General features: G+C 35.7%; 1 protein-coding gene across 1 annotated transcript in view; it reads left to right on the top strand.

Annotated features, from left to right (window-relative positions):
- Nucleotides 1-852: 852 nt before the first annotated feature.
- LOC100371741 (N-acetyltaurine hydrolase-like) overlaps nucleotides 853-14646 on the top strand; it is a 73619-nt gene continuing 59825 nt past the window's right edge. Inside the window, exon 1 of the mRNA XM_002739009.2 lies at nucleotides 853-917. Within this exon, the coding sequence (XP_002739055.2) occupies nucleotides 853-917 (65 nt within the window). The remainder of the gene's footprint in view (nucleotides 918-14646) is intronic.

Here is a 14646-nt window from a genome sequence, read left to right as displayed (position 1 = left end):
TTCCAAGTTTCTATAATACCCTGCAAACCCTATCAAAAATGGTACAATTTATGCCTTACGTTGATCTTTGCACTCACTACTTCAGGCATAGATATAGGCAATTAAAACAGTATTGATAATAAATATTCCGTGATAACGATCGCTAACATCACTAACTACTGTGGCATGCATCAAATTGTAGTTCAAGTGAGTAACTGAGTAACTCACACTGTTCAATTTATGAACTCCGGTGTGCTGATACTACCACATCATTTCTACCTTAAAATCCATTATAGCCGACTCAAGATCTCATGAAATCCCGTGAAATATTGTGAGACTCCGTGGAATAATTATTATTAGTCGTTTTGGGACGTGTTTGAGATTAGTCTGAGAAATGTCCATACCCAATTTTATAGTTTTGTTAGAATTTTGTCAGCCATGTTACAAACATAACTCAGTAGGAGTGAACATATCAAAAACATGTCTCCTTATAGAAACATAAACAAGACATGTTTCTGACCAATCTGCGACATGTGTAATGACCACATCCTGATAAAAGGTTAACCAGAGTTCAGGATGTGACCGCTAGCTGTCATGCTCGTTTGTAATGTCAGTTTGACATTTTATAGGCAGTTATTTATAACAACAGAACTATCTACTATGTGAATGGCTGAGTGTTATCTTAAAAGGCGGTAGCCTGTGTCAGCAGCCTTTATGCTCATCGTACTTTGCACGATATAATGTAATAAAAAGTAATAAAAGTCACCATCAGCTTGGAGAGCTACCATAGACTCTAACCAATTCTTTTGTGTGAAATATTTAGTTTATAGGACTGCATTAGGAATACGTGACAATCACCACACTAATGCAGAAATGGGGAACAAGGATCGTCTTCGAGGAAAAATACAAACTGTTACTGGTTTAATTGAACCTAACAGGTAAGATATGGCACATACCAGAAGACATACCACAGCGACGTTGTCAACGTGTCAAGGGTCAGACCTGTTACCCATGGTAAAGTACAGCTTTTCAAAAAGCCTCTAAACACGTACTTAGTTTTGTGAAATTATACCCTTTTTCATCAAGTGCAGAAACTTAAACTAGATACCTTATATACATACTAAATTCATACTGTTTATTGCGTGAAAAAATGAGAAATGTTCTTTTTGTTGTAAACACGTTGTATCCCAAGACAAGTGAAAGTGAGCCTTTTATTTATATATTTTAAAATATTCGACTCTAAACACGGTACATGCGTATATGCATCAAATAACTAAAGCGTTTTTTTTACTTCAGCTTGCGAACTATATTTTATTCAGAGAACCACCCCTGGGTTTGTGATATGTGCATTGTGTCACCCACAGACACGTGGGACAGAAAGTTCAAATAGATGCCAGGCACTATGAATTGATTGGCTGCCAGTCTTGGTGTAATTCAATACAATGCCGACTGACAATTTGCATTACCATTTACCAGACCTGCTGTAATTCATGACATCTAGACTGACTATTCACATTTGTTTTGCCAGTCTTGGTGTAAATCATGACATCTAGACTGACTATTCACATTTGTTTTACCAGTCTTGATGTAAATCATGACATCTAGACTGACTATTCACATTTGTTTTACCAGTCTTGATGTAAATCATGACATCTAGACTGACTATTCACATTTGTTTTGCCAGTCTTGATGTAAATCATGACAACTAGACTGACCATTCACATTTGTTTTGCCAGTATTGATGTAAATCATGACAACTAGACTGACCATTCACATTTGTTTTGCCAGTCTTGATGTAAATCATGACATCTAGACTGACTATTCACATTTGTTTTACCAGTTTTGATGTAAATCATGACAATTAGACTGACCATTCACATTTGTTTTGCCAGTCTTGGTGTAAATCATGACATCTAGACTGACTATTCACATTTGTTTTGTCAGTATTGATGTAAATCATGACAACTAGACTGACCATTCACATTTGTTTTGCCAGTCTTGATGTAAATCATGACATCTAGACTGACTATTCACATTTGTTTTACCAGTTTTGATGTAAATCATGACAATTAGACTGACCATTCACATTTGTTTTGCCAGTTGTGATGTAAATCATGACATCTAGACTGACTATTCACATTTGTTTTACCAGTTTTGATGTAAATCATGACAATTAGACTGACTATTCACATTTTTTTTACCAGTTTTGGTGTAATTCATGACATCTAGACTAACTATTCACATTTGTTTTGCCAGTCTTGATGTAAATCATGACATCTAGACTGACTATTCACATTTGTTTTACCAGTCTTGATGTAAATCATGACATCTAGACTGACTATTCACATTTGTTTTACCAGTCTTGATGTAAATCATGACATCTAGACTGACTATTCACATTTGTTTTAGCAGTCTTGATGTAAATCATGACATCTAGACAGACTATTCACATTTGTTTTGCCAGTCTTGATGTAATTCATGACATCTAGACTGACTATTCACATTTGTTTTGCCAGTCTTGATGTAATTCATGACATCTAGACAGACTATTCACATTTGTTTTACCAGTCTTGATGTAAATCATGACATCTAGACTGACTATTCACATTTGTTTTGCCAGTCTTGATGTAATTCATGACATCTAGACTGACTATTCACATTTGTTTTGCCAGTCTTGATGTAAATCATGACATCTAGACTGACTATTCACATTTGTTTTGCCAGTCTTGATGTAAATCATGACATCTAGACTGACTATTCACATTTGTTTTGCCAGTCTTGATGTAAATCATGACATCTAGACTGACCATTCACATGTGTTTTACCAGTCTTGATGTAAATCATGACAACTAGACTGACCATTCATATTTGTTTTGCCAGTCTTGATGTAAATCATGACATCTAGACAGACTATTTACATTTGTTTTGCCAGTCTTGGTGTAAATCATGACATCTAGACTGACCATTCACATTTGTTTTGCCAGTCTTGATGTAAATCATGGCATCTAGACTGACTATTCACATTTGTTTTGCCAGTCTTGGTGTAAATCATGACATCTAGACTGACCATTCACATTTGTTTTGTCAGTCTTGGTGTAAATCATGACATCTAGACTGACCATTCACATTTGTTTTGCCAGTCTTGATGTAAATCATGACATCTAGACTGACTATTCACATTTGTTTTACCAGTCTTGGTGTAAATCATGACATCTAGACTGACTATTCACATTTGTTTTGCTAGTCTTGATGTAAATCATGACATCTAGACTGACCATTCACATGTGTTTTACCAGTCTTGATGTAAATCATGACAACTAGACTGACCATTCACATTTGTTTTGCCAGTCTTGATGTAAATCATGACATCTAGACAGACTATTCACATTTGTTTTGCCAGTCTTGGTGTAAATCATGACATCTAGACTGACCATTCACATTTGTTTTGCCAGTCTTGATGTAAATCATGGCATCTAGACTGACTATTCACATTTGTTTTGCCAGTCTTGGTGTAAATCATGACATCTAGACTGACCATTCACATTTGTTTTGTCAGTCTTGGTGTAAATCATGACATCTAGACTGACCATTCACATTTGTTTTGCCAGTCTTGATGTAAATCATGACATCTAGACTGACCATTCACATTTGTTTTGCCAGTCTTGATGTAAATCATGGCATCTAGACTGACTATTCACATTTGTTTTGCCAGTCTTGGTGTAAATCATGACATCTAGACTGACTATTCACATTTGTTTTACCAGTCTTGGTGTAAATCATGACATCTAGACTGACTATTCACATTTGTTTTGCCAGTCTTGATGTAAATCATGACATCTAGACTGACTATTCACATTTGTTTTGCCAGTCTTGGTGTAAATCATGACATCTAGACTGACTATTCACATTTGTTTTGCCAGTCTTGATGTAAATCATGACATCTAGACTGACCATTTACATTTGTTTTGCCAGTTTTGGTGTAAATCATGATATCTAGACTGACCATTCACATTTGTTTTACCAGTCTTTATGTAAATCATGACATCTAGACTGACCATTCACATTTGTTTTACCAGTCTTGGTGTAAATCATGGCATCTAGACTGACCATTCACATTTGTTTTGCCAGTCTTGGTGTGAATCATGACATCTAGACTGACTATTCACATTTGTTTTGCCAGTTTTGGTGTAAATCATGACATCGAGACTGACTATTCACATTTGTTTTACCAGTCTTGGTGTAAATCATGACATCTAGACTGACCATTCACATTTGTTTTGCCAGTCTTGGTGTAAATCATGACATCTAGACTGACCATTCACATTTGTTTTCCCAGTGTTGGTGTAAATCATGACATCGAGACTGACTATTCACATTTGTTTTGCCAGTCTTTATGTAAATCATGACATCTAGACTGACTATTCACATTTGTTTTGCCAGTCTTGGTGTAAATCATGACATCTAGACTGACTATTCACATTTGTTTTGCCAGTCTTGGTGTAAATCATGACATCTAGACTGACTATTCACATTTGTTTTGCCAGTCTTGGTGTAAATCATGACATCTAGACTGACTATTCACATTTGTTTTGCCAGTCTTGATGTAAATCATGACATCTAGACTGACCATTTACATTTGTTTTGCCAGTTTTGGTGTAAATCATGACATCTAGACTGACCATTCACATTTGTTTTCCCAGTTTTGGTGTAAATCATGACATCGAGACTGACTATTCACATTTGTTTTACCAGTCTTGGTGTAAATCATGACATCTAGACTGACCATTCACATTTGTTTTGCCAGTCTTGGTGTGAATCATGACATCTAGACTGACCATTCACATTTGTTTTGCCAGTCTTGATGTAAATCATGACAACTAGACTGACCATTCACATTTATTTTGCCAGTCTTGGTGTGAATCATGACATCTAGACTGACCATTCACATTTGTTTTACCAGTCTTGATGTAAATCATGACATCTAGACTGACCATTCACATTTGTTTTACCAGTCTTGGTGTAAATCATGACATCTAGACTGACCATTCACATTTGTTTTACCAGTCTTGATGTAAATCATGACATCTAGACTGACCATTCACATTTGTTTTGCCAGTCTTGGTGTAAATCATGACATCTAGACTGACAATTCACATTTGTTTTGCCAGTCTTGGTGTAAATCATGACATCTAGACTGACCATTCACATTTGTTTTACCAGTCTTGATGTAAATCATGACATCTAGACTGACCATTCACATTTGTTTTACCAGTCTTGGTGTAAATCATGACATCTAGACTGACTATTCACATTTGTTTTCCCAGTCTTGGTGTAAATCATGACATCTAGACTGACCATTCACATTTGTTTTACCAGTCTTTATGTAAATCATGACATCTAGACTGACCATTCACATTTGTTTTACCAGTCTGGGTGTAAATCATGGCATCTAGACTGACCATTCACATTTGTTTTGCCAGTCTTGGTGTGAATCATGACATCTAGACTGACTATTCACATTTGTTTTGCCAGTCTTGATGTAAATCATGACATCTAGACTGACTATTCACATTTGTTTTACCAGTCTTGGTGTAAATCATGACATCTAGACTGACTATTCACATTTGTTTTACCAGTCTTTATGTAAATCATGACATCTAGACTGACCATTCACATTTGTTTTGCCAGTCTTGATGTAAATCATGACATCTAGACTGACCATTCACATTTGTTTTGCCAGTCTATATGTAAATCATGACAACTAGACTGACCATTCACATTTGTTTTGCCAGTCTTGATGTAAATCATGACATCTAGACAACCATTCACATTTGTTTTGCCAGTCTTGATGTAAATCATGACATCTAGACTGACCATTCACATTTGTTTTGCCAGTCTTTATGTAAATCATGACAACTAGACTGACCATTCACATTTGTTTTGCCAGTCTTGATGTAAATCATGACATCTAGACTGACCATTCACATTTGTTTTGCCAGTCTTGGTGTAAATCATTACATCTAGACTGACTATTCACATTTGTTTTGCCAGTTTTGGTGTAAATCATGACATCTAGACTGACTATTCACATTTGTTTTGCCAGTCTTGATGTAAATCATGACATCTAGACTGACTATTCACATTTGTTTTACCAGTCTTTATGTAAATCATGACAACTAGACTGACCATTCACATTTGTTTTGCCAGTCTTGATGTAAATCATGACATCTAGACTGACTATTCACATTTGTTTTGCCAGTCTTGGTGTAAATCATGACATCTAGACAGACTATTCACATTTTTTTACCAGTCTTGGTGTAAATCATGACATCTAGACTGACCATTCACATTTGTTTTGCCAGTCTTGGTGTAAATCATGACATCTAGACTGACCATTCACATTTGTTTTACCAGTCTTGATGTAAATCATGACATCTAGACTGACTATTCACATTTGTTTTGCCAGTCTTGGTGTAAATCATGACATCTAGACTGACCATTCACATTTGTTTTACCAGTCTTGATGTAAATCATGACATCTAGACTGACTCTTCACATTTGTTTTGCCAGTCTTGGTGTAAATCATGACATCTAGACAGACTATTCACATTTTTGTTACCAGTCTTGGTGTAAATCATGACATCTAGACTGACTATTCACATTTGTTTTACCAGTCTTTATGTAAATCATGACATCTAGACTGACCATTCACATTTGTTTTACCAGTCTTGATGTAAATCATGACATCTAGACAGACTATTCACATTTGTTTTGCCAGTCTTGGTGTAAATCATGACATCTAGACTGACCATTCACATTTGTTTTACCAGTCTTGGTGTAAATCATGACATCTAGACTGACCATTCACATTTGTTTTGCCAGTCTTGATGTAAATCATGACATCTAGACTGACCATTCACATTTGTTTTGCCAGTCTTGGTGTAAATCATGACATCTAGACTGACTATTCACATTTGTTTTACCAGTCTTGGTGTAAATCATGACATCGAGACTGACTATTCACATTTGTTTTGCCAGTTTTGGTGTAAATCATGACATCTAGACTGACCATTCACATTTGTTTTACCAGTCTTGATGTAAATCATGACATCTAGACAGACTATTCACATTTGTTTTGCCAGTTTTGGTGTAAATCATGACATCGAGACTGACCATTCACATTTGTTTTGCCAGTCTTGGTGTAAATCATGACATCTAGACTGACTATTCACATTTGTTTTGCCAGTTTTGGTGTAAATCATGACATCTAGACTGACCATTTACATTTGTTTTGCCAGTTTTGGTGTAAATCATGACATCTAGACTGACTATTCACATTTGTTTTGCCAGTCTTGGTGTAAATCCTGACATCTAGACTGACTATTCACATTTGTTTTGCCAGTCTTGGTGTGAATCATGACATCTAGACTGACTATTCACATTTGTTTTACCAGTCTTGGTGTAAATCATGACATCTAGACTGACTATTCACATTTGTTTTACCAGTCTTTATGTAAATCATGACATCTAGACTGACCATTCACATTTGTTTTGCCAGTCTTGATGTAAATCATGACATCTAGACTGACCATTCACATTTGTTTTGCCAGTCTTTATGTAAATCATGACAACTAGACTGACCATTCACATTTGTTTTGCCAGTCTTGATGTAAATCATGACATCTAGACTGACCATTCACATTTGTTTTGCCAGTCTTGATGTAAATCATGACATCTAGACTGACCATTCACATTTGTTTTGCCAGTCTTTATGTAAATCATGACAACTAGACTGACCATTCACATTTGTTTTGCCAGTCTTGATGTAAATCATGACATCTAGACTGACCATTCACATTTGTTTTGCCAGTCTTGGTGTAAATCATGACATCTAGACTGACTATTCACATTTGTTTTGCCAGTTTTGGTGTAAATCATGACATCTAGACTGACTATTCACATTTGTTTTGCCAGTCTTGATGTAAATCATGACATCTAGACTGACTATTCACATTTGTTTTACCAGTCTTTATGTAAATCATGACAACTAGACTGACCATTCACATTTGTTTTGCCAGTCTTGATGTAAATCATGACATCTAGACTGACCATTCACATTTGTTTTGCCAGTCTTGGTGTAAATCATGACATCTAGACTGACTATTCACATTTGTTTTGCCAGTTTTGGTGTAAATCATGACATCTAGACTGACCATTTACATTTGTTTTGCCAGTTTTGGTGTAAATCATGACATCTAGACTGACCATTCACATTTGTTTTGCCAGTCTTGATGTAAATCATGACATCTAGACTGACCATTCACATTTGTTTTGCCAGTCTTGGTGTAAATCATGACATCTAGACTGACTATTCACATTTGTTTTACCAGTCTTGGTGTAAATCATGACATCGAGACTGACTATTCACATTTGTTTTGCCAGTTTTGGTGTAAATCATGACATCTAGACTGACCATTCACATTTGTTTTACCAGTCTTGATGTAAATCATGACATCTAGACAGACTATTCACATTTGTTTTGCCAGTTTTGGTGTAAATCATGACATCGAGACTGACCATTCACATTTGTTTTGCCAGTCTTGGTGTAAATCATGACATCTAGACTGACTATTCACATTTGTTTTGCCAGTTTTGGTGTAAATCATGACATCTAGACTGACCATTTACATTTGTTTTGCCAGTTTTGGTGTAAATCATGACATCTAGACTGACTATTCACATTTGTTTTGCCAGTCTTGGTGTAAATCCTGACATCTAGACTGACTATTCACATTTGTTTTGCCAGTCTTGGTGTGAATCATGACATCTAGACTGACTATTCACATTTGTTTTACCAGTCTTGGTGTAAATCATGACATCTAGACTGACTATTCACATTTGTTTTACCAGTCTTTATGTAAATCATGACATCTAGACTGACCATTCACATTTGTTTTGCCAGCCTTGATGTAAATCATGACATCTAGACTGACCATTCACATTTGTTTTGCCAGTCTTTATGTAAATCATGACAACTAGACTGACCATTCACATTTGTTTTGCCAGTCTTGATGTAAATCATGACATCTAGACTGACCATTCACATTTGTTTTGCCAGTCTTGATGTAAATCATGACATCTAGACTGACCATTCACATTTGTTTTGCCAGTCTTTATGTAAATCATGACAACTAGACTGACCATTCACATTTGTTTTGCCAGTCTTGATGTAAATCATGACATCTAGACTGACCATTCACATTTGTTTTGCCAGTCTTGGTGTAAATCATGACATCTAGACTGACTATTCACATTTGTTTTGCCAGTTTTGGTGTAAATCATGACATCTAGACTGACTATTCACATTTGTTTTGCCAGTCTTGATGTAAATCATGACATCTAGACTGACTATTCACATTTGTTTTACCAGTCTTTATGTAAATCATGACAACTAGACTGACCATTCACATTTGTTTTGCCAGTCTTGATGTAAATCATGACATCTAGACTGACCATTCACATTTGTTTTGCCAGTCTTGGTGTAAATCATGACATCTAGACTGACTATTCACATTTGTTTTGCCAGTTTTGGTGTAAATCATGACATCTAGACTGACCATTTACATTTGTTTTGCCAGTTTTGGTGTAAATCATGACATCTAGACTGACTATTCACATTTGTTTTGCCAGTCTTGTTGTAAATCCTGACATCTAGACTGACTATTCACATTTGTTTTGCCAGTCTTGGTGTAAATCATGACATCTAGACTGACTATTCACATTTGTTTTGCCAGTCTTGATGTAAATCATGACATCTAGACTGACTATTCACATTTGTTTTGCCAGTCTTGGTGTAAATCCTGACATCTAGACTGACTATTCACATTTGTTTTGCCAGTCTTGGTGTAAATCATGACATCTAGACTGACTATTCACATTTGTTTTTACCAGTCTTGGTGTAAATCATGACATCTAGACTGACTATTCACATTTTTTTTACCAGTCTTGGTGTAAATCATGACATCTAGACTGACCATTCACATTTGTTTTGCCAGTCTTGGTGTAAATCATGACATCTAGACTGACTATTCACATTTGTTTTGCCAGTCTTGGTGTAAATCATGACATCTAGACAGACTATTCACATTTTTTTACCAGTCTTGGTGTAAATCATGACATCTAGACTGACCATTCACATTTGTTTTGCCAGTCTTGGTGTAAATCATGACATCTAGACTAACCATTCACATTTGTTTTACCAGTCTTGATGTAAATCATGACATCTAGACTGACTATTCACATTTGTTTTGCCAGTCTTGGTGTAAATCATGACATCTAGACTGACCATTCACATTTGTTTTACCAGTCTTGATGTAAATCATGACATCTAGACTGACTCTTCACATTTGTTTTGCCAGTCTTGGTGTAAATCATGACATCTAGACAGACTATTCACATTTTTGTTACCAGTCTTGGTGTAAATCATGACATCTAGACTGACTATTCACATTTGTTTTGCCAGTCTTGATGTAAATCATGACATCTAGACAGACTATTCACATTTGTTTTGCCAGTCTTGGTGTAAATCATGACATCTAGACTGACTATTCACATTTGTTTTGCCAGTTTTGGTGTAAATCATGACATCTAGACTGACCATTTACATTTGTTTTGCCAGTTTTGGTGTAAATCATGACATCTAGACTGACTATTCACATTTGTTTTGCCAGTCTTGGTGTAAATCCTGACATCTAGACTGACTATTCACATTTGTTTTGCCAGTCTTGGTGTAAATCATGACATCTAGACTGACTATTCACATTTGTTTTGCCAGTCTTGGTGTAAATCATGACATCTAGACTGACTATTCACATTTTTTTTACCAGTCTTGGTGTAAATCATGACATCTAGACTGACCATTCACATTTGTTTTGCCAGTCTTGGTGTAAATCATGACATCTAGACTGACTATTCACATTTGTTTTGCCAGTCTTGGTGTAAATCATGACATCTAGACAGACTATTCACATTTTTTACCAGTCTTGGTGTAAATCATGACATCTAGACTGACCATTCACATTTGTTTTGCCAGTCTTGGTGTAAATCATGACATCTAGACTGACCATTCACATTTGTTTTACCAGTCTTGATGTAAATCATGACATCTAGACTGACTATTCACATTTGTTTTGCCAGTCTTGGTGTAAATCATGACATCTAGACTGACCATTCACATTTGTTTTACCAGTCTTGATGTAAATCATGACATCTAGACTGACTCTTCACATTTGTTTTGCCAGTCTTGGTGTAAATCATGACATCTAGACTGACTATTCACATTTGTTTTACCAGTCTTTATGTAAATCATGACATCTAGACTGACCATTCACATTTGTTTTACCAGTCTTGATGTAAATCATGACATCTAGACAGACTATTCACATTTGTTTTGCCAGTCTTGGTGTAAATCATGACATCTAGACTGACCATTCACATTTGTTTTACCAGTCTTGGTGTAAATCATGACATCTAGACTGACCATTCACATTTGTTTTGCCAGTCTTGATGTAAATCATGACATCTAGACTGACCATTCACATTTGTTTTGCCAGTCTTGGTGTAAATCATGACATCTAGACTGACTATTCACATTTGTTTTACCAGTCTTGGTGTAAATCATGACATCGAGACTGACTATTCACATTTGTTTTGCCAGTTTTGGTGTAAATCATGACATCTAGACTGACCATTCACATTTGTTTTACCAGTCTTGATGTAAATCATGACATCTAGACAGACTATTCACATTTGTTTTGCCAGTCTTGATGTAAATCATGACATCTAGACTGACCATTCACATTTGTTTTGCCAGTCTTGGTGTAAATCATGACATCTAGACGGACTATTCACATTTGTTTTACCAGTCTTGGTGTAAATCATGACATCGAGACTGACTATTCACATTTGTTTTGCCAGTTTTGGTGTAAATCATGACATCTAGACTGACTATTCACATTTGTTTTACCAGTCTTGATGTAAATCATGACATCTAGACTGACCATTCACATTTGTTTTACCAGTCTTGATGTAAATCATGACATCTAGACAGACCTATCACATTTGTTTTGCCAGTCTTGATGTAAATCATGACATCTAGACTGACCATTCACATTTGTTTTGCCAGTTTTGGTGTAAATCATGACATCGAGACTGACCATTCACATTTGTTTTGCCAGTCTTGGTGTAAATCATGACATCTAGACTGACTATTCACATTTGTTTTGCCAGTTTTGGTGTAAATCATGACATCTAGACTGACCATTTACATTTGTTTTGCCAGTTTTGGTGTAAATCATGACATCTAGACTGACTATTCACATTTGTTTTGCCAGTCTTGGTGTAAATCCTGACATCTAGACTGACTATTCACATTTGTTTTGCCAGTCTTGGTGTAAATCATGACATCAAGACTGACTCTTCACATTTGTTTTGCCAGTCTTGGTGTAAATCATGACATCTAGACAGACTATTCACATTTTTGTTACCAGTCTTGGTGTAAATCATGACATCTAGACTGACTATTCACATTTGTTTTGCCAGTCTTGATGTAAATCATGACATCTAGACAGACTATTCACATTTGTTTTGCCAGTCTTGGTGTAAATCATGACATCGAGACTGACCATTCACATTTGTTTTGCCAGTCTTGGTGTAAATCATGACATCTAGACTGACTATTCACATTTGTTTTGCCAGTTTTGGTGTAAATCATGACATCTAGACTGACTATTCACATTTGTTTTGCCAGTCTTGGTGTAAATCATGACATCTAGACTAACTATTCACATTTGTTTTGCCAGTCTTGGTGTAAATCATGACATCTAGACTGACTATTCACATTTTTTTTACCAGTCTTGGTGTAAATCATGACATCTAGACTGACCATTCACATTTGTTTTGCCAGTCTTGGTGTAAATCATGACATCTAGACTGACTATTCACATTTGTTTTGCCAGTCTTGGTGTAAATCATGACATCTAGACAGACTATTCACATTTTTTACCAGTCTTGGTGTAAATCATGACATCTAGACTGACCATTCACATTTGTTTTGCCAGTCTTGGTGTAAATCATGACATCTAGACTGACCATTCACATTTGTTTTACCAGTCTTGATGTAAATCATGACATCTAGACTGACTATTCACATTTGTTTTGCCAGTCTTGGTGTAAATCATGACATCTAGACTGACCATTCACATTTGTTTTACCAGTCTTGATGTAAATCATGACATCTAGACTGACTCTTCACATTTGTTTTGCCAGTCTTGGTGTAAATCATGACATCTAGACTGACTATTCACATTTGTTTTACCAGTCTTTATGTAAATCATGACATCTAGACTGACCATTCACATTTGTTTTACCAGTCTTGATGTAAATCATGACATCTAGACAGACTATTCACATTTGTTTTGCCAGTCTTGGTGTAAATCATGACATCTAGACTGACCATTCACATTTGTTTTACCAGTCTTGGTGTAAATCATGACATCTAGACTGACCATTCACATTTGTTTTGCCAGTCTTGATGTAAATCATGACATCTAGACTGACCATTCACATTTGTTTTGCCAGTCTTGGTGTAAATCATGACATCTAGACTGACTATTCACATTTGTTTTACCAGTCTTGGTGTAAATCATGACATCGAGACTGACTATTCACATTTGTTTTGCCAGTTTTGGTGTAAATCATGACATCTAGACTGACCATTCACATTTGTTTTACCAGTCTTGATGTAAATCATGACATCTAGACAGACTATTCACATTTGTTTTGCCAGTCTTGATGTAAATCATGACATCTAGACTGACCATTCACATTTGTTTTGCCAGTCTTGGTGTAAATCATGACATCTAGACTGACTATTCACATTTGTTTTACCAGTCTTGGTGTAAATCATGACATCGAGACTGACTATTCACATTTGTTTTGCCAGTTTTGGTGTAAATCATGACATCTAGACTGACTATTCACATTTGTTTTACCAGTCTTGATGTAAATCATGACATCTAGACTGACCATTCACATTTGTTTTACCAGTCTTGATGTAAATCATGACATCTAGACAGACTATTCACATTTGTTTTGCCAGTCTTGATGTAAATCATGACATCTAGACTGACCATTCACATTTGTTTTGCCAGTTTTGGTGTAAATCATGACATCGAGACTGACCATTCACATTTGTTTTGCCAGTCTTGGTGTAAATCATGACATCTAGACTGACTATTCACATTTGTTTTGCCAGTTTTGGTGTAAATCATGACATCTAGACTGACCATTTACATTTGTTTTGCCAGTTTTGGTGTAAATCATGACATCTAGACTGACTATTCACATTTGTTTTGCCAGTCTTGGTGTAAATCCTGACATCTAGACTGACTATTCACATTTGTTTTGCCAGTCTTGGTGTAAATCATGACATCTAGACTGACTATTCACATTTGTTTTGCCAGTCTTGGTGTAAATCATGACATCTAGACTGACTATTCAAATTTTTTTTACCAGTCTTGGTGTAAATCATGACATCTAGACAGACTATTCACATTTTTTTACCAGTCTTGGTGTAAATCATGGCATCTAGACTGACCATTCACATTT

This window comes from Saccoglossus kowalevskii, chromosome 3, assembly GCF_978046115.1.
Source record: "Saccoglossus kowalevskii chromosome 3, keSacKowa6.1, whole genome shotgun sequence".
Lineage (NCBI taxonomy): Eukaryota > Metazoa > Hemichordata > Enteropneusta > Harrimaniidae > Saccoglossus > Saccoglossus kowalevskii.
The sequence above is the reverse complement of the archived record's forward strand: the minus strand, read 5'-3'. Positions and strand labels throughout refer to the sequence as shown.